General features: G+C 32.2%; 2 protein-coding genes across 2 annotated transcripts; both read left to right on the top strand.

The window, feature by feature from the left end:
* Positions 1–72: 72 nt before the first annotated feature.
* LOC127791833 (uncharacterized) lies at positions 73–3,762 on the top strand. Its single transcript, XM_052321958.1, has 3 exons — positions 73–1,968; positions 2,537–3,070; positions 3,344–3,762. The coding sequence occupies exons 1-3, from the start codon at positions 1,207–1,209 to the stop codon at positions 3,455–3,457; spliced, it is 1,410 nt and encodes a 469-aa protein (XP_052177918.1). The 5' UTR covers positions 73–1,206; the 3' UTR covers positions 3,458–3,762.
* Positions 3,763–10,555: 6,793 nt separating this feature from the next.
* On the top strand, positions 10,556–11,706 carry LOC127792203 (cysteine-rich repeat secretory protein 38-like). Its single transcript, XM_052322627.1, has 2 exons — positions 10,556–10,946; positions 11,116–11,706. The coding sequence occupies exons 1-2, from the start codon at positions 10,600–10,602 to the stop codon at positions 11,501–11,503; spliced, it is 735 nt and encodes a 244-aa protein (XP_052178587.1). The 5' UTR covers positions 10,556–10,599; the 3' UTR covers positions 11,504–11,706.
* Positions 11,707–24,144: the final 12,438 nt, after the last annotated feature.

The following is a 24,144-nucleotide window of genomic DNA, read 5'->3' as shown; positions in this document are numbered from 1 at the left end:
CAAAGTTTTGGTGGTGTCCCACATGGGGTGTTGTTTTCTCTGATCAGAGGCACAAGATAGAGGTCTGCATACTTTACCATAATATAATTATATATATATATATCATTTTATTTAATTATATATTATAATTTATATATTCATAATAAAACTCAAATAAGACATATTCTCACAAATTTAAAACCAAACTTAATTATAATTTCTCTCGTCTCTCACCCTTGTTATCGATAAGGTGGTATTTTTTTATTACTTAATATATTGAAACAATTTTAAATATTACAGTCATTGTCTGTTAGTTTTTTGCTTACACTAATGTTAGATTCTTTTGTTATCAAATTGTTATGAAGCTATTTAAATTGTAAATATAATTTTTTTTTATAATTATATATATCGAGTATATAAGTACTATTGGGTATTTTTTATTTTCCAAATAGAATGATGTGAAAAGCAAAGTATTCTAAAATATTATAGATTTAGGGACAAGAATAAGGATGTGAGCAAAAGAATGCAATCCCTAAGTCTCACGTGCGCATTGCGTGTGATCTATTTCATTAAAAACTGTTACTAATTTTCACAAGAATCGGTTATTATTTCTCAATAAATAAATGGATCTTTAAAAAGGCAACCCATATATCATTCATTCCAATAAATACACGAGCGTTTCCAAAGCATCTGGCATGGGCTGTTGATGATATTGAATTCCCAATTCTGCTCTAGTCTAAAGAAATCGTGTCCAAATCTGCCAATAAACCACGCATGAGTTTGATGGGATTCAGGCCAATTGCTCTTGGTTGAGTCTTGAAAAGGAAGGAATCCACGATCTTCTTCGTCTTCTTATTGGTCAACCAGACCGTGCACCTGGCCGAATAGACATTTTCCACCCTTAGCTTTTCTTGGTCGTCATCTCCACGGCTCATTGTAATCCCCGCTACCCCATTGACCAAAAACCAAGATTAAGAAAATATCTCAAAGCTGCCGCCCTGATTCTTCTCCACCTGTACACCAATTCTAAGGCCCAGATTGTTCGGATTCTTTCATGTTGTCCAATGGGAGATGTACCTAAAACCTCAAAAGTGTCAAAGTTTGGCACTTTGCTTTCGCCTAAGATTGCGCCTAATGAACTTAAAAGTGCCTCCTCCGATAAACTAAATACTACAGAAGCCTTGTGTTTTGAGTCTTCCAGCCATTGAATAATTCCAGTGGAAAGGGATGCAGCTTCCTCATCAAAGCTCTTCTTCTTCTTCTAGACTAATAAACTTGATTTTGATCTCATCTTCTCTCTGCATTGTCTACTTCTTCCTTTCTCTCGTCTTCCTCCATGGCTCCAACTCCAAGTTTGAAGATTCATCGTCGCCGGAGGCCGTGCTGCCTTCAACTTCCATCGAGCATGTCGTCTTCGGCATAGCTTCCAACCGGAATTCTTGGCATAAGAGGAAGGACTATGTCAAGCTCTGGTGGAGGCCGGACCAAATGCGGGGCTGCGTGTTCCTGGAAGGCATGGCTCCATCCGATAACGACACCGGACTGCTCCCCCCGGTGTGCGTGTCCGAGGACACGAGCCGGTTCCGGTACACGTATCGGGGCGGCCTCCGGTCGGCGATCCGGGTGGCTCGGGTGGTGGCGGAGACGGTGGCGCTCAACCACTCGAACGTCCGGTGGTTCGTTTTCGGCGACGACGACACATTCTTCTTCCCGGAGAACTTGGTGAAGACACTGTCCAAGTATGATCATGAGCTTTGGCACTACGTCGGGACCAATTCGGAGATCATCATGCAGAACAAGTTCTTCTCTTACGACATGGCGTTTGGAGGGGCTGGCTTTGCTCTAAGCTACCCGCTGGCCAAGGTTCTGGCCAAGGTCTTTGATTCGTGCTTGGACAGATACCCACATCTCTATGGAAGTGATGGCAGAGTCCATGCCTGCATTTCAGAGCTTGGCATTGGATTAAAACACGAGCCTGGTTTCCATCAGGTATCCAAGTTACTTCAATCTTTGGATTTTACCTCCAATTTAGGGATTTTAGAAGAAATGCAATAATCTTTCCTTAATCCTCGTCTATTGCATCGGAAATGTCTTATAGACTCTTCAATCTACTGTATAATCCACTCATAAATTTGAAGTTATGTCGTACACATGTACTGATTTTCTCACTGTTAGTATTGGAGACAGACCCTTTTGACTCTCTGTTACACTCTTCAACCTTTTGCATAAGATATTATTTTCTTTAGTTCAAAAGGTGCTTGTATTGTATAATGTTGTCTTTAAAAAAAATAATTAGGATAAGGGAAGTGATTCTCTTAATTATGACCCTACATCTTATAATCCAACACAATCATAAATTGAACCTCATAAAGACCCTTTAGGCTTTAGAGAGTGTCCACTTTCCTCCTTGATTTGTACCCCCCTTATTCGAATAAGTACCTGTGAATTGTTCGTTATTTCTTTGCGAGTTCGTTACTTTCTTTACAAATTTATTTGAACCGAACTCCATCTGCTTCTTCCTCTGTTCTCTTTTCATGGCTACTTGGAATCTGATCAGATGGACGTTCGAGGAAACATCTTTGGCTTGCTGGCGGCTCATCCGAACGCTCCACTGGTCTCTCTGCACCACTTAGATCACACCCATCCAATCTTCCCCAAGAAGACAACCGCCGAAGCTTTGGAGCACCTTCAAGAAGCTTCAATGGCGGATCCTCACAGGCTCTTACAGCAAACAGTCTGCTACGACCAGTGGTTCTCGTGGACGGTCTCCGTCTCGTGGGGCTACGCAGTCCAAGTCTACGACCGTCACATGTTCCTGCCGGACATTCTCCGCGCCGAGCAGACGTTCAGCTCGTGGAAGCGCGGCCAGGTCCTGGCTCAATCGTTCGCGTTCGACATCAGGGAGCCTCACCCGGACCCTTGCCGAAGGGCCACGGTCTTCTTCTTCGAGAAGGCGGATTCCGGCCGAGATGGAATACGGAGTAGTTACAGAAGGATGGTTTCCGACAACTGCACATTCGACATGACTTCGCCCAAGAGGCTTGAGGAAATCCGAGTGTTCTCGCATAGGCTGCATCTCGATATCAAACAGGTACTCTTCAATTGCTCATGCTTTGGGGTAGAATGAAATTCGAATCGAACTAACCCAATTGACTCAATTTGGTTGGAAGATTTTCTAGTTTGGTTGAGTTCTAGTTCAATTTTTCATCAAAATTTGATTGAATTGGGTTTAACTTACATAATTGGGTCTACTTGATTCGATATTTAAGGTAATCCAAATTCATTTTAGGACCCTAGTTCCCAGCATATATATACAAAGATGATTGTCATGTTGTTTCGTTTGGGCCCTTTTTGGGGAATGCAGTTGCAGGCACCGAGGCGGCATTGTTGCAACGTGCTGCCATCTTCAGCAGGGAAAGTGATGGAAATTAGCATCAGAGAGTGCGCAGAAGAGGAGCTCATTCACATGCATCCATAGCCACCCACCTCCATCTCCATCTCCATCTTCATCTGCTTCACAATTAGGTAGGAAGGAGAGAATGACACGCATTTGTGATCGTGAAGCCATATTTGATATTTGCGTAGAGATCATGATGAGGAGGATAGGAAGGATTCTCATCCTCGTACCAAACTATACCAACCAAATTAAACCAACCCAACCCCTTTGTAGAGCGTTAATGTAGATTGACAGATGCAACAAATATAGATGTAATCCATTTAATTGAAATTCACTATATGAGTAATCTTAGTTATAAAACGGATGGGAGCTTCTCTTTGGCTTCAGGTGCCTTGTTCTTGCAGATTGATCTGTGATCCAATCTTAAAAAGAACGATCATTGTATCGTTTGAGTCTTGTTTAATCCCTGACATGGATGTGTGATATGAGTTTAAGAGAAGGAAGAACTTACAATATTGTCATTGAAGCTTAATAGATGGTTTGACCAATCTCTTAGATGATATTTATATGGTAAGTTGAGCCATGGTGGTGTATTATAGGAATGTGTAAATTAACTTTTAAGAGTCATCATTGAACTAGTTCAAATTACCATAAAAAATGTCTCTTTAAATTGACCGTATCCTTATTTATCTAGCAAAAAGTAAATAAATAAATTATTTTACTACTCCCAACCTAAAATTCCAGTTCATCCTATCTCATCAATTTCATTTAAATTTATAATTTGTAAACCACACACTAATTAATGTCTTAGGGTTGCAAATAAGCTAAGTCATTCATGAACGGTTCAGTATTCGATAAAGACTCGTTTGAGTTCGTTTGTTAAGGTAAACAAGTTAAGTTTGAGCCTAAGTTTGAAACTTAATTTGTAAACGAGTTGAATTTGAACTCAATAAATCTCAGTTTGTTAAACTCGCAGCTTGGCTCTATTAAAAGATTGCGACCAAGCTCAATTAGAAATTTGTAAATAACTCGTAAATTGATTTGTTTATAAATATATTAATAAATTTATTCATAATTTTATAAATATATTATTTTATAGTTAGATAATATATGAATATATTAAATATATGTTTTATAAATATATTATTTAAGATAAATACATATCATTATATCAAGGTATCTATAGATTTAATGGGGGCAGGAGAGATCCAAGGAAACCCTAGCAGTCGCCTTTGCCTATTCCTCTCTACCTTTCATCTTTGCCTTTGCATTCACATGTTTCTCTTTTTCTCTAGACAGTAATCATCATTGGCTTCACCTTTGTCTTTGCCTTTTCCTCTCATGTTCTTCTCTTTTTGACACTACTAGGGATGAGAGTTAGATTTAGTGGGGGTGGGAGAGAAGCTAGTGATGATTGCCATTGTCCATCTTCTTCGACGACAGTGTGCAACTTCGTGCCTACGACCGTCTGCCTTCTTTGGTGAAGGTGACTGCTTGAGGTTGCGACCATTTGCTTTCTCCAATCGATTTGCCTTCTCTGATTGAAATGATACCTGTAACCATTCACCTTCTTCGCCATATGCGACCGCCTGCAACCATTCTTTGAGCCTAGTGAGCTTCCTGATGAGTTGAGCCCAAATTGAGCTTGAGCTCGAACCCATACATTGACTCAACGAAGCTTAGCTCAGCTTGACTTGGTTTGATTGCAACCCTATTTGCTATAGATATGCGATAAAACATTAATTAGTGTGCTCATATATATATATATATATAAATATGCAACAAGGTATTAATTATTGATCAATTTAGAGAGTGGTATATGTCTATGAATTTGTGAAATTATTGTGTATTAAGGTGACGATGGTTGAGGAAGTTGATCTTGATTAAGACTACACATGTCGACAATATTGATGACATTGACATACAAGGTCCCATATCATATAGTCAAAGGCCATGTCACTCTGTCAAGAGTGGTCAAGCAAATGTTGATGATAAATTGTGAAAAACTCAAATTAGGATAAATTCTATCAAAAATTAGGGTTACAAGAGCCAAATTATTCATGAGTGGTTTGGTTTTTGGCTTAATAAAATGTCGTTCATTTATTAAGGCAAACGAGCCGAGCTTGGTGTTCAACAAGTGACGACTGTGATGATCTTCTTTGATGATAGTGTGACTCCATGCTTGTGATTTTTCGCCTTCTTCGATGAGGGCGACCACTTTCGGCTGCGACCATTCACCTTCTTCATTCACCTGCAACCATTCATCTTCTTTGTTGCCTGCAACCATTTGCCTTCTTTGTTGTCTGCGATCACCTACAACCATTTGCCGAGCTCATGCCAAACTTTCAACAAGTTGAGCCCAAGTCGAGCTCAAGTTGGTTAGCATAAACTGAGCTCGAGTTTGAGCCGGGCTTTAAGGCTCGAGCTGAGCTTGAGCCTAGATATTAACTAACTTAATTGAGTCGAACCTGAGCTTAGTGAAATTCGGCTCGATTGCAATCTTATCGAGAATCCATTTATAAGCATCTATGAAAACTCCATCTAAGTTGAGGATAAGTGGGACTCCAAGCAACGAAGAAAGACAAGATAAGAGTTTCATCAATTTAACTAATTCCAGTAGATTACAACTAAAATATATTTATCTTAATGATTGGTGAAGCCGAGTTGATAGTAATGATCGACTTCACGATCCATGTCCCTCGGACTTTGCAAGATAAAAAACAAGAGGAATGATGATTGACATTCACGAAGAGGGGACGCAGGCCAACACGCCACTGCACCATAAAACAAATGTCGAGGGCGAGGACAAGGGCATGCAGGCTAAAGGCCCATACAATACAATTCTTTTAGCGCTCTTTTAACTTTTCAGTTCAATTCCTATATGTTCTCAATTAACTTAAACATCAGAGTGGCAATCCCAACAGGTCCCAGGCATCCCTCATTGTATTTTCGTTCACATAAGACATTTCATCTCACTCCAAATGCTAGCGACTGGACTCTTAAATCATCATAAAGTTTTAAAGTTTGAAAGTGAAAAATTTTATTCTCTTTATTTCTTATCACCAATAATTGAATTATATGAATTGAATATATATACAAATTTTATTGAGTTTATAATTGTTGTTGTCTGGATATAATAATAAATTTATTTGACTGAAAACGTCGTCGTCAAGTTAGCTAAATCTGTAAAAATAAGAAAATAATCAGAGGGCGTAGGGAAATCCTTGCACAAACACTCCGATGCTTAAATTAGACACTAAAGGTGTGTTTGATTGCATTAACTAGAATTAATATTGCTTAGAAAATAAAAACCATCATACCTCATTAGAAAATGAATTCCATGGAAAGAAACTTTAAATAGTTGTACCATACATATTTTTTCATGGAAAAATTAAGAGTGTTTGATTGTTTTTCATAGAAATTACATATTTTCCATAGAAAATGCGTGCAATCAAACATATTCTAAATATGATGAAAAAATTGTATTGAAACTAATATAAAAAACGTCATTGTAGTACATTTTTAGGAATGAGTGCCTGTTTAGAGAAATATGAAGTATTGTAAAGTATAATAGAATTAAAATTCTTGTAGATAACATTTATCTTGATTAATTATAGTTTGGCTGATACTATAATTATTATATATGACATCTATCTTTTATAGATAATATTTATTTTGATTAATTTTAATTTGACTGAGACTAAAATTGTTATGCATGACGTTTATCATTATATTTCAAAATTATTTTAGAATTAGAATTCTTTATGCATAATTGATTATCTTTTTAGAGAAGTTTTTGCATATCAAAGTTATCTAATTTATGCGTTTGTGTGAGATCTCGTATATGAAAAATATGGAAAGATATTTTAAACTTTTAGGCTTTTTAATAGGCCTTTAATTATGATACAACAATAATATTAAATCAACTAAATTTAAATTCAAACAGCACCTGAACCGCCGTGATTCTCGCTTGTTGGGTTGCTCAAGAAGACTATAATTCAAGCCAGAGGAATGCAAGTTTCAGAACATGAGAGGCTTTGAATCTGACAGGTAGAAAGAGGAAGAAGAAAAACTTGAATAAGCATTCATCTCTTTCTCTCTCTCTCTCTTTATATATATATATATATATATGTATATGTAAGATATAGAATATTATTGCTCCCACGAGTATAACTTGACGGTTGAGATCATACACGCATTAGTCCTAAGAAACCTTGAATTTAGTCGTTATATAGTCAATGTTAGTCTCGTGCTCGAATTTTGTCACTAAATTTTATGATTTAATTCTCCTAAAAAATATTGAGACTGAGCTGCTTGTGCCCTCGGTGAAAAATTTGACTTTTGGTCACAAGAATATTGTTTAATTATATCCAGAAACTTTTGACTAAATCAAGCAAAGTTTGGACGAAAGGCCCTCACATGGATCTTTTATCAGGTCTCATTTTTCATTGAATTTATAATATAAAAATTGCCAAACAGCAGTTAGGCCCTACCTAGCCTCTACCTTGTACCTACTCCAAACAAAGGTTGGATGTTTATGGATTTCTATACCACCTACCACACACCTTCTTGAATTAATTGATATCTACCTGTTAAGGACTTTTTTTTGTCTTTAATTAGTTGAACGGAGTTGAAATTATCTTGAAGTTGTCAAGATTCTACGAAAAAGAAGCCAATTAAAGGGCATAGAGTATTCCATCCACAAACGCTTTGATACTTAAATTAAACTCGTAGTTTAGTGTAATATTTTGTGTGTATATGAAAAAGAATGACCATCTCCTGTTTATAGAGGTGATGGATGATAGGTGGTAAGGCCTTTTGTAATATCAAAATTGTCTGTTCTCACTATCAAACAGAAGATTTTAAGCAATAGTTTATGTTTAATATCAGAGAATTGCCCTACAAAAAATTTCTTAAGAGAGTTTTTCAAGACCTCATTCGTGGATCTGTTAAAGGGGTCGATCTCACTAGCGCCTTTGTTCCCCGAGGGTCTCCCAAGTTCGTTTGTCGACAAACATGTTCATTTTTTGTTTTTAAACTTGGGTTCTTTCGAAAATGTGCCTCTTAGCCGATGTACACATAAAAAATATCTCAAAATATTTTAAAATTAAAATGGAAACTTAGAAACTTGAAGCAAGATGTTTTTTTTTTTCTTTTTTGTTATCTAAAAAATAATAAAAATATAAATACACTAAAAGGCATTAAAATATTCAAATGAACACATGAACCAGTCTTGTGTAGAAACATAATATTGTTTTGCTATGTCATTGAATATGTAACCCAAAACTAAATTGGCTAATACTAATAGGCAGCGCTGGGCCGACTTGGAGATTATTTTATATGGGCTTTTAGTGTTATTACAACTTTAGAAAATGGGTTGGGTTTTGTATTTGAAGAATGGTTTATACTTTTAAAATAAAAAAATTTGAGTTTTTCTATAAAATTTTAGCCCAAAAAAAATTAAGTAAAAAATTTATACCAAATAAGTCCCAAATAAATAAAGCTCAGACTGGTAAAAGGGCTTACATGTATACCAATTTGCAAATTGTAAATAAGCTAAAATTAGTATAATAAATAGTAAAAAGTATTATTAAAAAATTAATAATAATAATAATAATATAACTATTAACATTTTAATATTATCCTAGCTAGTACTTTTATTTGTTAATGTGCCAAAGCCAGCAGCGATGAAGCCCAGTATTTATTGTTCTAGAAACGTTTTACCTTTCTCTGGAATTGGAATAATTAAGTTTCAAACCAGCTAAGTATATTCAAAGTTGGTCAAGGCATGGGTGCTATCCACTATTTTTTTTTTTTAATTTTTTAATTGAAGTGAAGAAGGATAAGAACCAACTAAATTAAAAATTTGTTACCTTTTTGCACGACACGTAATTTTATTAATAATGTAATAGAACAAGTCAATTTAGTGATTTTATATTAAAATCATGAGGTGACATTAATTAGTGCAAGATTGCCTAATGTACTAGTACTAGTGCCACCAATTTAGTGTTGATGCATTAAGGAATTGTAATTATGATTAATAATATCTTTTTTTTGTTGTTGTAAAACATAATTAATTTTTCCTTCAATTTGTGCTAAAAGCATTGAATCATCTTCAGTTTTGCAAATGGTATTGTGGAACAAAATGAGAGAATGACTTCAATTTGATAGTGTCTTCCCTTTGAAACTAATTGGGATTCCACTCACTTAATGAATTTTGTTCTATTGTTTGTGTCGGGCAACACTTATGTTATTTGATGCAGACTTAATAAGGAGAGGGTGCCATGGCGAATGCATGTGGGATCTATACACCATTTCCTCCCTTAAAATTTATGTCGGGCAATATAAGAGTTAACCGACACGAATAACATAACAGAGCCTTTCATTCAACATTAGTTATTTCTTTACGGAATATGGTACAAAATTAAGACTAGAGCTCTAGAACCTTATTAGCAAAGAGCTCTAGAACCTTATTAGCAATAAGTTGATACACAAATTATTTTGTATTTTTCAGAAAAGTATTACACTCACATTTATTTGACAAATTCAGATTAATACGCAATTTTTAAGGGTAAAAAGTTTAAAATGTGTACTAAATGATTTTTTTTAAAAATTCGACTAAAAAATTTATTTAGGAAACCCAACTATCCTCATTCCATACAAAAAAAGCACAAAAACTTTTCATTTACCCTCTTTAAAGTCTGAACCGTGAGTCTCATTCCATTGAACAATAACATAATCTTTTCATTTTCTCTTTTTTTTTTATTTGCTTATTTATTATAAATTATACATATATATATATATATACATATCAAATTTATTCAGTTAAAACGTATTAAATATAAATTAATTCTAAGAATTTGAATATTTTTCATATAGCAAATGTTTGATCATATTTAAAATATATCAAGTAAAATTAGCAAATGTTTGAACGCGCCACTAAAACCAAAACAAAAACGTTAAATGCAAATAAGAGGGGGCAAAAAGAAAACAATGGGATGAAACTACAAGTTGTTAGACATTTGACAATTTCACTTATATGTAGCGCAGCCTAAACCATACAACCCCAAAAGAAGAAAAGTCAGCCTTTTGAACTTTAGCTTTCTCATCATCCAAATGCATATGATTTTCACACTCGCTCTCTCCCTAATCCCTATATAAACCCTGCAATATTCTGCCATGGACTTCATCCATCTCTCCCCATTACTTGCTCATTCATCACCATGTCTTCTTCTTCAACCTCTTCCTCTGCTCTCCTTCTCCTCTCCTTCTCTCTCCTCCTCCAAATCGCCATTGGAGCCTCCCCCCTCTTCCACATCTGCTCCACCTCTGAAACTTTCACTGCAGCCAGCACTTATGCCTCAAACCTGAACAAACTCATTGGCTCCCTCACCTTCAGAGCTCCATTTACTGGGTTCGGAGCCGCCTCTGTCGGGTTCAAGCACGACCGAGCCAACGGTATCGCTCTCTGTCGAGGTGACGCCAATGCCACCACTTGCAAAACCTGCGTCGCCGAGGCAGGCGGCGAGATTCGCCAGCGCTGCGCGCAGCAAAAACAGGCGATCATATGGTACGTACTGTTTGAAAAGAACACGAGGCTAGAAACGACGAATATTTTGTTTCGATCCATCTTTTAAAATAACAGAACAAATAATGTTGCATTATTTTTAGTGATTTATAGGTAATTATGGTAGTAGAGTTATAAATAAACTTAAATTTTGATTATCTAATCTTAACAGGTACGACAACTGTCTCTTGAAGTACTCGAACACAGATTTCTTCAGAAAGATTGACGAGCAAAACAAGTTCTACATGTGGAACTTGAGAAATGTGAGCCATCCAGCTTCGTTTAATCGGAAGGTTAAAGATCTGCTGGTTGAACTAGCGGAGAAAGCTCATGTTGAGCGGAGAATGTACGCTGCCGGGGATTCACAGCTCGGCGGGTCAAAGAAGCTGTACGGACTGGTTCAGTGCACTAGAGACCTTTCCTCCATTGATTGCAAGAAGTGTCTGGATGGCGCCATTGATGAGCTTCCCAGCTGCTGCAACGGGAAAGAAGGAGGGAGAGTTGTTGGTGGAAGCTGCAACATCCGCTATGAGATTTATCCGTTCGTCTCTAGTGCTTAGAATAATCATAAGTAATTAAGTTCTTCTTATATGGGGATCATATATAGTTAGTAGTAGTAAAGATTATGCATAAATAAGTGTTGGATATGAGCCACGTGGAAATGGATCCACTAATCTGTTACTTTGTCCAAGAAAAAGTATTTATATATAGTTTGTATGGTCCAATTAGTAATATCAAAATTTCTACAAGAAATTGGTATGTATGTATGTGTGTGTGTTTTATGTAGAATTTTGTTATAATTCTAACCCTAATATAGCCATATATAGATGCAAAATAAGTGCTAGTTTGGTATTCCGGTGAAATTTTTGTTTTTGAAAAGTAAGATACTTTTATAAGAGTCAATTTTAAGAAAAAAATAATTTAGTGTTAGATCACATCATCTAAGAAATATGCTTTGGTTTCATTTATTTTGTTAGTAATTGAAAAAATGTTTTTTAATTTTGGTCAAATACTTAAAAAGTCCTCGTGCCAAATCTTTTGTGTAATTTGTTTTCACTTCTCATCACATGGTCAAACATATTCTAAATTGATGATAGATATTTTTAAGATTTACAAAATTCGAACTCACCAAAATTACAAGTTATTTCATTAATAATTTGTTTTAAGATTAATTTTCTCAATTTATTTCATTAATATCGAGCCTGAAAAGTTATGATATATACGATATATAATTAAACTAGAGAATTCAGAAATCTAATAAACTAGAGACCTGAGAAATCTAACATGGTTAAATTTAGAGTCAAATACTGTTTTAGAAAATTGAGGTTTTTGAAATTACAAGAAAAATTAAAGGAACACAAACCTTAATTACTAGAAAGGCCAATATTTGAGTTTTGCTAAAACAAGAAAGACAAGTCCAATATCACTTGGGCTCATAGTAAGAGAAATAGATAATTTAAAATTTCTTAAATAATTGTATGAGCGATTAGTGAGGTTGTAAAAATGACTCAAACTTGCAGGAATCATCCTCTTCTAGAGATTGTTTAATTAAGATTCAGTTGAATTCGATAAATCTCTAATTAATATACAATATATATTAATGAATGGGATGACCACCAATATATATGTAACTAAGTGGAGATCGGTTCAACCCCACTGAGTCACATAAAGCTAGCTCCACTTGTATTTAGAAATTAAAATAGCCTCATTAGGTGGACCTGATCAAATTAAGAAACCTAGCTATATGTATTCTTTATGAGTTTTGCAGCCCCCATATGTGAGTTGTTGGGTCCACCATCTGTATAGGATTGGTTACATGTATATTTTCACTGCAAGAAATTCGATATTTAGTAATGAAAATTTTCATCGCTGTTTTGCGATGGTATTGAGACGGATTGCGAATTTTTTTTTTTTTTAAGGATTAGCAATCAAATTTAGTGATGAAAAAAAATTCCTTTGCTAAAAAATAAAAAAGAATATTTTTTTAGAGACAGAAAAAATAATAAATTAGCAACAAAAAAAAAATACATCACTAAATTTTAATAATTAAGAAATAAAAATTAAAATTTTATATAGCGATGAAATTTATTTTCTGTTGCTAATTTTAGCAACGAAATTTATATTTCGTTGCAAATATTTGCGACAGAATATAAATTCCATGGCTAAATTTTAAAATAAAAAAATTAATTTTAATATTAGTTTAAATAATAAAAAAATAAAATAAAACATTAGTTTTAGCAACAAGTTTAATATTTTGTAGCTAAAAAATAAAATTTTAATTTTAACTTTTTTATTATTAAAATCTAATGACGGAAATAATCCGTCGCTGACGTAGAGACGGAATATCCAATCCATTGCTAACTTTAATTTTTTTATTTTTTTATTTAATTAATTTATAAATATTTAAATTTAGGATGAATATTTAAATTTTAAAAAATTAAATATACATTTAAATATGAGATGAATATAAAAAATTAATTTATAAAATTTAAATAAATATATTAAATTTAAAAATCATAATATTATTAAATTCTGAATACATCAATTAATATATTTCATGTGCATAAAAATAAAAATAAAAATAAAATAATATCGAAAGATTACATTATATAAAAAGGAGTTTAGAAACTATCTTGTCAATCTCTTTCTCTTTATAAGTAGGAAAATTATATAGAAATAAAATAATTAAATGTACAATTAAGTCATTCATAATAAATAACTAGAGAAGTGACATATATTATTCTTGTTAAAAAATAAATAAATATATAAATAAATATTTATTTAATATATTTAGGTAAAGTTTGTTAAAATGAGTAGAATAAGAGAGTATTAAGATAAGTTCGAAATGCTTTTCGGACGAAAATATGGAATGGTTTTTCTCCTTAATAGTTATACTATAAAAAAATTATAAGGGTTAATTTTTATTTTTAAAGTTTTAAGTGTTATGTATAAAACACTAATGTTGACTAAGAAAAAAATAAATATATTTTATATAAATTTAAAAATTCTAAACCAGATCTCTCCCTCTTCTTTGCTAGTATTTGTTAGTCACTAACTATTATTTATTAACAACCAATTATCAATCACTTATCACCATCGCCATTATCTCTTTCCTCGAACCATTAGTTTGTGTCGCAACAAATTATCTCGTGTTATCATCTCTTTATTATTTGTCCTATCTTTTTTTCTCTTAGAGTTATAGATGAAATTCAGCAATCTGGAACCCACACTGTGTTGATCAGATGGGTTCTGCCATTAACTACGATATTTTCTCAATCAACAATGAAATCCATTAGTATTGTTCTACTTTGTAATTGGGAATCCAAAGTGCGGTGGAAGTTTTGAATTTTTATTTTTTAAAGTTTTTTTGTGAAACTCGAGATTTACCCTAGTAATTTGTAGATGTTTTGTAGGTTTCGTTTAATATAATTTTTATTTATAGAAAAAAATTAATTATTTGAGATAAAAATTTATTAATAAATAATTCAATATATCAAACTAATTTATTATAATTATTAAATTTATAATATAATTATACTTTTAAATAAATATTAATTTGAAATACAATAATTTAAATGATTATAATAAGATTTTATTTAAATTATATTATTTTTATCAATTAAATAATTATCAATATTATTTTTATAAATTATATTATTTTTATTTAGTTATTAAATATTAAAAAAATAAATAAATTCAAGAGCCAAGAACTCTTTCCTGGCCAAATCCTCCCCTCCCCCTTTTCTTCCTCCAAAAAATCGTTAAGTCCCCAAACCTCCCCCAAATCCCTAAGTCCCCATTCTTTGGCTCTCTTGCTCTCTCTGGCTTTCTCGCCCTCGCTTTCGCATCTCGCTCTCTGCCTCGCCCTTACTCTCACTCGCTGCCTTGCCCTCGCCTTCGTTGTCTCGCTCTCGCTCGCTGCTCGCCCTCGCCCTCGCTTTCTCGCCTTTATTTTTTTGGCTATATTTAAAGTTTAAAGTTTAAATATTTAAGTATTAATTAATTATCTTTTTTTAATAATTTTATGTTTGTTAGGATTGTAGTGTTCTTTTTTTATAATGTAGCTAAAATATTTTTTATTTTTTAATTATTTTTAATTTATTATTATTTATTATTTTTTTATTTTAATTTTTTTAATATGTTTTAGCGACAATATTTTCGTTGCTAAATAATTTTTTATTTTTTAATTTGTTTTATCGACGAAATATTCTAATCGCTAAATAATGTTTTTAATTTTTTATTTTTAATATATTTTAGCGATAAATTTTTTATTAAAAAATAAAAATATAAAAAAATTTAAAAAATAGCGATAAAATATTTCGTCACTAAAATATATATATATATTTTTATAATTTTTTTTAAAAAAATAGCGATGAAAACTTTTGTGCCTAAATTTAAAAAAAATACATTTAGCGATGAAAAATTTTCGTCACTAATTCGTCGCTAAATTGGCGATGGATTCGTCGCAAAAAAAAAAAATAGCGATGATGACTTCAATAACGGAAAAAGTCCGTCACTAATTCGTTGTTAAATTTATTTAGCGATGAAATATTTCCGTCGCTAAAACCCAAAATTCTTATAGTATTTGTTTCCCTCTATATTAAGGAGCTTGAGTTGCTTTGAAATGCCCAAAATGTAAGAACTAACAATCATAATACCGACACCCATATTCCATTCTTCCATCCAAGTATGTATTATTTCTCACCAAACGCATTCTTGATCATCCCCTTCTTTTTCCCCACTACTTTTGTTGTTTCTGCAGGCCCTCTCTTCCATTTTTGCTTTGGTAAAAACTTTACACGCCCCACTTATGAATCCAAATTTTCTCGTTACTCTTCACACTTGTGGCTAAAATTATGCCACTTGTCCTCTTAATGACCACATGTTTGGTCATTGGTTTCTATAAATACGCCCTCATCTCCTAGAGTTCAAGACAAACCAAAAATCTCTTCCTCCCTAGTTTTCAAAATAGAGACGTTTTGAGAGATCCAAGTGAGAGTGTATTTGGGTGTAATAGAGTTTTGGGTATTGAGTGATACTTTGACTGAGGTTGTAAAGATTCCTTCACTCATAGTGGAAATTTTCTTACTGCTCTTTAGTTGTGTACATAGGCAAAATTATCAAATCACGTTATATCTTAGTGTCATTTATTTTTCTTACTATATTATTTTTCTCAACATCGATATTTTCGGCAGAACAATGTGTATATACTGTCGATGAAGATTAGAATATGATCAAATCAGAATTGGGTTTATCTTCCTTCAGAAACTTGAGTTAAGCTCTTGATTATGTTATGTTGCCCCCCCCCTAAAAGGTACGATAACTGCCTCTAAACCTTGAATTCACTTGATTTAAAAACATTAGTCCAAACCCACATCTGTACATGTCCAACATGTGGAGTTTTCTCTTTTCCTCTCTAAACGTTGAATTCACTTTAATTTAAACACACACACACACACGCACAATGTGTCAATTGCCTAAATATAAAGCCAACAATTGAAGATTAAAGACCGTTAGACTCTGTATATTTTCAAGCATTATTGCATTAACTTAGAAATACATTAGTAAAAGTTATTTTTTCAAAGCATTAAACTTTTGGTTAATAATATTATTATTTGAAATATGATGTTGCTATAGAGTGAGACCCACATCAAAATCAACCGATTTTTTGAAATTTTGGGACCTTTTTTTTTCATTACACGTTTTGACGATTAAGTTAATTAATACTTAATTTATAGAAAACGTGCAGATTGACAAGTAAATTGAGTTAATGCATATTTGCACTAGCAGAGCTAAGAGCTTTTATGGTTCACTCTGGCATAACCAAATGCATGATTTTTTAGGCGCCCCCTCTGAGATGTAACCAAACGTGGGCTCAAGGACTTAGGTCATTTCCACTGAACCGTGTTATAATTTATTAATTGCATGCAAAGACAGTTGTGTTTGCCACGTGACGAGTCCAAAGATACTGCAAGTGGTGATTATGCCTTTCGATTGGTTTCCTTCCACTTGTTTGAGTCCAAAGACACTGCAAGTGGTGATTATGCCTTTCGATTGGTTTCATTCCACTTGTTTTCCATCTAGTGGTCCGTCTTTCTTGCTCACTTAAAGCCATGTGGTACCTTAGGGTTGACTAGAAAGGTTAATTATTTATTTCCCTTACACCACCATATCTATGATGGCCCAGACTTTCCCATGATTGATCTCATTACCTTCATGATGGATGATGACCCAAGGAATTTACCTGCTGTCACACCAAAAGCACATTTTGTTGAGTTTAGCATCATATTTATTTTTTGTTTTAGAACTCATGAGCCTAAGGCCCTATTTTTTTTGCTGTTTTTAATTTTTTAGAATAGTAAAAATGTGTTTATTTATTTATTTTTAAAAATAACTTTTTTAAAACACAAAAAAAATTATACACAAAACTAAAAATAAGAAAATCTCGTTTTGGCTATTTTTATCACAAACATGTTCAAAATCTCCAAAACGCGAAAAACGCTACAAACTCTAGGCTTCGCAATGGCAACCTCACGCCATAACTTCATGATATTTTACTCTTGTATTGGTTTTGATAATAAAAAATGAATGGTTTATATCTTAAATCAAATATATAGTTTTCATATTTTCAAACAAAAAATCAATTTCAAGTACTTTTGTAAAAATGAAAACCAAATGAATTATATGTATGGAGATTTGCAAAAACAAGTATTAAGATTTAAAAGAATATCCTAAATAATTTTCACAAATTAGTTTTGAATCATTGAATAAATGAAACTAAAATTTTTAAAGACAAAAGAGTTTTCTACCGACTAATCATAAATGATCTATCAACTGATTGCTTGAAAAAGGTTGATCTATCGATTAAATGCTTTCAATCTATTGACTAACTCATTTCATCTGTCGACTAACCCCTGCATCTGTCAGCTAATGCCTTCAATAATATGTCAACTAACAAAATCCTTAAACTTAATTTGTCGACCCATTTAAGTCATATGTCGATTGATTAATTTGTAGAAAACTTTCAATAGCTAGTTTTTCAAATTCTAACATCTTAAAATGGCTAGTTTTCATTTGAAACTTGTGGGATACCTATAAATACAAATCAAGAATGATCTTGAAGAAGGATGATGGATGGAAATGAGTTGATCAAAGATTGCAAATCATTGTAAGGCTCTGTGCTTACAAAAGTTTGTGGTTTAATTTCTTTTAAGGCTCTGTGCTTAATTTATTTCATTTGATTCCAAACATTGTATTTGATTTTAAGAGATACTGTAATTAAGAATGTCTACTCTTAGAACCTCTCATTTGTATCATTCTTGTATTTCCTAATTTGTAGCTAGAGGGTTTGTTTGTTTAAGTAAGAGATTTGTATTGCCTAGCTTGTTGCTAAAGAGTCTATCTGGAGAGATATGATATTTTTAGTGAATTGATTGAAAAGTTCTTAGTGAGGAGATAAGATAGTGGATTTGATTTGGTTTAAGCCTAACCACTATAAGTTATTTATGTTCTTTATCTTTTTTCTTTTTATCATTTAAGCATTGCATTTGACATTCTATACATATTTTATGTTTTAACTCATTAAAACCTTATTTGTATAAAAAGATTTTAAGTTCTATCATATTTTTTAAATTACCCAATTCACTCCCTTCTTGGGTGTGTGCCATAGCATTTTAAACTTATCATTTCCTTTTTATCCTCTAATCTTGAGCGGAAATCTCGCAACATCTCTATGGCAGTAACGTCTCTCTTCTCGTGGGTTTATATCTTCTACTATCTCGCACTCTCTCTCTCTCTCTCTCGCAATCCCTCACCAATTCTGCTATCTCTTTCTCACTCTCTTTCATTCTTTCTCAAGAACACCTTTGTAAATCACTTATTTTGTAAAATCCAACCGCTTGATCTTGGATCTGACCAAATTTTTATTGTAAAAGTGGTCTTGGTCTAAAAAGAGGTAATGTTTTTAGTCTTATTAGCAATTATTTTCAATGCAAATCCATGATATATATGTACGCATGATTTGTGTCTAGTCAAAGGTTTAAGCTTAGATCTACGAAGATTTGATGGTTAGAGCTTGCTAATTTTTCGGTATGTTGGTCGATCACTACAAGAAAAATCAGTTTTAGTGACGGGTTTTGTGACCGGGATGCTCCCGTCACTAATTTGTGACGGGTTTAGTGATGGAAAGCCGTCACTAAAGTGGTTTAGTGACGGGCAAAAATTACCGTCACTATTTTGTGACGGGATATGTATCCCGTCACAAAATAGTGACGGAAAATAATCTCCCGTCGCAAATCAGCGACGGGAGCGAGATGTCCCGTCGCAAAACTGCGACGGAACATCAATCCCGTCGCAGATTGCGACGGGACGCGTCAGTCCCGTCGCAGAACTGCGACGGGACTGACTCGTCCCGTCGCAATCTTGCCTTTAAAAATCCCCCCTTCTTTCCCCCTCCACACTTAACGCCCCCCCTCCCTCCCTCCCATTCTCTCAGTGTCTCGCCCCCCCCCGCTCCCTCCCTCCCTCCCGTTCTCTCACTGTGCCATTTTCATCCTCTTCACATTCCTTGGTTCTTCTTCTTCTCCAGTTAATTTCGTTGCTCTCAAGTAAGTATTTTATGTTTTTTTATTTTATTTTAGTTTTTATTATATTCTGTTAGTTTAATTATAATTTATTTGTGTTAGTTTAGTTGTAGTTATTTTATTTTTGTGTTAGTTTAGTTGTAGTTATTTTATTTTAATTTATATTAATTAGTTTAGTTTAGTTTAGTTTTAGTTTAATTGTTTATATTATTTGTAATGCTTAAAAATTAAAATGTAAATAACTATAATTAAATAATTAAACTACAACTAATTAATTATTTAGTTATTTAGATATGTGACTAGCAAACCCGTCATGTGTAAATAATGTTTATTTTTTTTTTTAAGTTTAGATATATTTTTAATGAAAAATATTGTAATTTTAAATAAAATACATAAAAAATTATATACTAAAAATAAATTTACTATTTAAGAAAGTATATATTTTATTGTCATAAGAAAATATTTAAGTGTATACATTAAAAAATTAAAAAAATTCTATTAAAAATATAAAAGAATTCTATTTAAAATATAAAAAATAAAAAATAATAAATAAAATTTTAATTAAAAATTTTAAAACTAACATATGAAATAAATTAGATAATTATTTTTAAAATTAAAAAGGTATAGATTAAGATTATTATTTAAAATAAAACACTAAAATTGAAAAATAATATGAGAAATTAATTAGATAAATATTTAAATTAAAATATATAAGAAATGCAATATTAAAAATAAAATACAATAAAAAAATAAACACTAAAAATACCCTACCGAATATATTTTCTTAAAAATTAAGGACTAAAAATACAAAATAAAATTTTACCATGAAAAGTTATTAATTTTTATATCAATAAATTTAACCTTAATATTTTTAATAACTCAACGAAAATAAAATAAAAAATGTAACAAATCAAAATTTGAATAATTGTTTAAGTAGTAAAGGAAATAAAAGTTTAAATTGCGTTAGTTTTATTTAATAGGTAATTTATTTTTGTTTTTAGTATGTATGTTGAGTTTAATGATTATTTTATTTAAATTAGTTTAGGTTTTATTTTAATTGTTTATATTATTTGTAATGTTTAGAAATTAAAATGTGAATTTTATTAATTGTTTATAAATTATTTCTATAGTTATTTTGTTATGTAATTATATTAATAATATTTATTTTTTTGTTTTTAATTTAAAACAGATTTTTAATTTAAAATATTGTAATTTTAAATAAAATACGTTAAAAATAAAATACTAAAAGTAAATACAATATTTATGAAAACATATATTTTGTTGCCATAAGATTAAGTATAGACATTAAAATTAATTTTTTTTTGTTTAAAACATTAAAAATAATAAATAAAAGTAAAATTAGAATATTTAAAATAATGTACGAAATAAATTAGATAATTATTTTAAAAATTAAAATGACTTTAAAAAGGTATACAATTTAATTTTTTATTTAAATTAAACACTAAAAATTAAAAATTACATGAGAAATAAATTAGATAAATATTTAAATTGAAATATTTATTTATTACAATATTAAAAATAAAATATTATTAATGAGTAATATAATTTGTTGTTATAAAATAAAATAAGTATACTAATGGATTTTAAATTTTAAAGTGAGACATTTATAGCTAACTTAGAAAATATATTAGATACATTATTTTAACCATATTGTTCTTAATTACTCAAATCAAAATAAAATAAAAAATGTAACAATTAAAAATTATAATAATTGTTTAAGTATTAAAGGAAATACAAATTTAAATAAATATTTAAAAAAAATTCAATTCAAACATGTAGAGTTAAGTAAAAATATTAAAATTTATCTTAATTATTTATTATCTTAATTTATAAAAAAGATGCAAAATTTATCTCAATAAATTATTTATTATTATATTTATTTTTTGTTCATATTTATCAATTACTTATGACAGTCTGAAATGATGAAATATAATTTGGTTAGTTTTCAGGATAAAATATCTATTAGGAATCGTGCTTGTTATACAATTTTTTGAATTGAAAATGGAAGCTCCGTTGCATCGTCGATGGATTGATAATCGGTGTATGCCAAGAAGGGGTGGGATCACTCCTGAATTTTATGCTGGTGTTGATGAATTTATTCAACTTGCATCTTCTCAAGAAAGTTTCATAAGGCTAGGAGTGTTGAAATGTCCTTGTATGAAATGTGAGTGTTTGAAGTTTAAACCAGTTAATGAGGTGAAAAGGGATCTTTGTAAGCATGGGTTTATGAAAGGATATTATTATTGGACGAACCATGGGGAAGAAATACCAATAATGCCTCAAAATGTTATTGTAAATGAATATTATAGAGAAGATAATTTTAGAGATCAGTTTAATCTGTATGAGCAAATGGTAATGGATGCAGCAGGACCGTCACATGTGCCTGCTACAATGCAAGGAGCGTTTAACGAAAGTGGTCATCAGTCGTACAATATTGAGGAACCACCTAATGAAAATGCAAAAGCATTTTATGAGATGTTATCTGCTGCACAATCCCCATTATACTCGGGTTGTGATGCAGAGAGTGAACTTTCTGCTGCAGTTAGGATGTTGAGCATTAAATCTGATTACAACATGCCTGAAGGTTGTTATAATGAAATCATGCAGTTTATGCAACATACAATGCCAACTGGTAATCGTGTGCCCGATGACTTTTATCATACTAAAAAGTTGGTTTCTAAGCTTGGACTTGGTTGTCAGAAGATTGATTGTTGTCCAAATAGTTGTATGTTATATTATAAGGATGATCAATTTGAGAGGAGTTGTAAGTTTTGTAGTCATCCTCGTTTTAAGTCTGCAAGAAGTGGCACAGGAAAATTTAAAGAAATTCCTTTTAAGAGAATGTGGTATTTGCCCCTCATACCAAGATTGCAAAGAATCTATGCTTCAACCATTACTGCTTCGAACATGAGGTGGCACTATGAAAATCGGAGAGTTTGGGGTATTGTCTCACCCGTCTGACGGTGAAGCATGGAAATATTTTGATCGGACACATCCTGACTTCTCTACTGATCCTAGAAATGTAAGGCTTGGTTTGTGTGCAGATGGGTTCACTCCATATGGTCAATCGGGTCGCCCGTACTCTTGTTGGCCAGTAATTGTGACTCCATATAATTTGCCTCCTGGATTATGTTTGAAAAGAGAGTTTATGTTTTTAACGGTTATTATTCCGGGTCCTTCAAATCCCAAAAGTAAGATAGACGTATTTTTACAGCCTTTAATTGATGAATTGAAATTGCTTTGGCACGAAGGAGTGTTGACTTATGACATATCTACAAAGCAAAACTTTATGATGAAAGCAGCTCTGTTGTGGACTATCAATGATTTTCCTGCATATGGAATGTTATCTGGTTGGATGACATCAGGTAGATTAGCATGCCCGTATTGTATGGAAAACACAAAAGCTTTTAATCTCAAGTACGGTGGGAAAACATCATATTTTGATTGTCACCGACAATTTTTGCCAATGGATCACCCTTTTCGAAGGAATATAACTGCATTTCGAAAAAATAAAGTTGATAATTCTTGTCCACCTCCTCGTTTAAGTGGAGAAAACGTATTTGGTAGAGTATATAATGTCCCGTCTATCTTAGAACAACAAAATTGTGTTATGATCGGATATGGTGTGCAACACAATTGGACAAAAAGAAGTATTTTTTAGGATTTGCCATATTGGAAAGATAATCTTATCCGACACAATTTAGATGTCATGCACATCGAGAAGAATATTTTTGATAATCTTTTCAATACAATCATGGATGTGAAAGGTAAAACTAAAGATAATAGCAAAGCTAGAATGGACCTGAAAGAATATTGCAGGCGGAAGGAGTTGGAATTAGTAGAACGTGGTGGGGGTAAATATTGGAAACCTAAAGCTCAATATACTTTCACAAGAGAACAAAAGTTAAGTATTTTGAAATGGATAAAAGAACTTAAACTCCCTGACGGGTATGCATCTAGATTGGGCAGATGTGTTGATATGAAGAATGGAAAATTGTTTGGCTTGAAGAGTCATGATTGTCATGTTCTTATGGAGCGGTTACTTCCAACGGCATTTTCAGGATTACCAGATCGAATTTGGAGTCCAATAACTGAATTATGCCAGTTTTTCAAAGAAATATGCTCAACAATATTAAGAACTGAACATTTGGAAGTTATGGAACAGAACATCCCAATCATTCTATGCAAAATAGAGCGTGTATTTCCGCCTGGATGGTTTAACTCAATGGAACATCTCCCGGTACATTTGGTTTACGAAGCAAAGGTCGGAGGGCCAATCCAATACAGATGGATGTATCCATTTGAACGGTAATAAATTTTATATTCATATAATTTATTGATTTTGTCGTATAATTTATTATGTTCTTTTTCATAAATTAAGATAACTTTAAAATGATTTAGGTTTCTCAATACTTTAAAGAAGAAAGTTCGGAATAAGGCTCGCATTGAAGAATCTATTTGTGAGGCATATTTAATTGAGGAGACAGCCACATTTGGTTCATATTATTTTGAATCAAATATTCAATCAAGGAGGACGAGAGCCCCTCGAAATGATGATGGGGGAGAATCTACGCATCCACAAATTTCTATCTTCAATT

The sequence above is a fragment of the Diospyros lotus genome, chromosome 15 (genome assembly GCF_014633365.1).
Source record: "Diospyros lotus cultivar Yz01 chromosome 15, ASM1463336v1, whole genome shotgun sequence".
Taxonomy (NCBI): Eukaryota; Viridiplantae; Streptophyta; class Magnoliopsida; order Ericales; family Ebenaceae; genus Diospyros; species Diospyros lotus.
Note: the sequence above shows the minus strand (reverse complement) of the source record. Positions and strands in the feature narration are given on the sequence as shown.

Excerpts from the sequence above, each read along its gene's own strand:
- LOC127791833 (XM_052321958.1), top strand. The coding sequence starts at position 1,207 with ATGCAGCTTCCTCATCAAAGCTCTTCTTCTTCTTCTAGACTAATAAAC. Across the intron at positions 1,969-2,536 it reads ACGAGCCTGGTTTCCATCAG|ATGGACGTTCGAGGAAACAT; the intron begins GTATCCAAGTTA and ends GAATCTGATCAG. Across the intron at positions 3,071-3,343 it reads TGCATCTCGATATCAAACAG|TTGCAGGCACCGAGGCGGCA; the intron begins GTACTCTTCAAT and ends TGGGGAATGCAG.
- LOC127792203 (XM_052322627.1), top strand. The coding sequence starts at position 10,600 with ATGTCTTCTTCTTCAACCTCTTCCTCTGCTCTCCTTCTCCTCTCCTTC. Across the intron at positions 10,947-11,115 it reads CAAAAACAGGCGATCATATG|GTACGACAACTGTCTCTTGA; the intron begins GTACGTACTGTT and ends TAATCTTAACAG.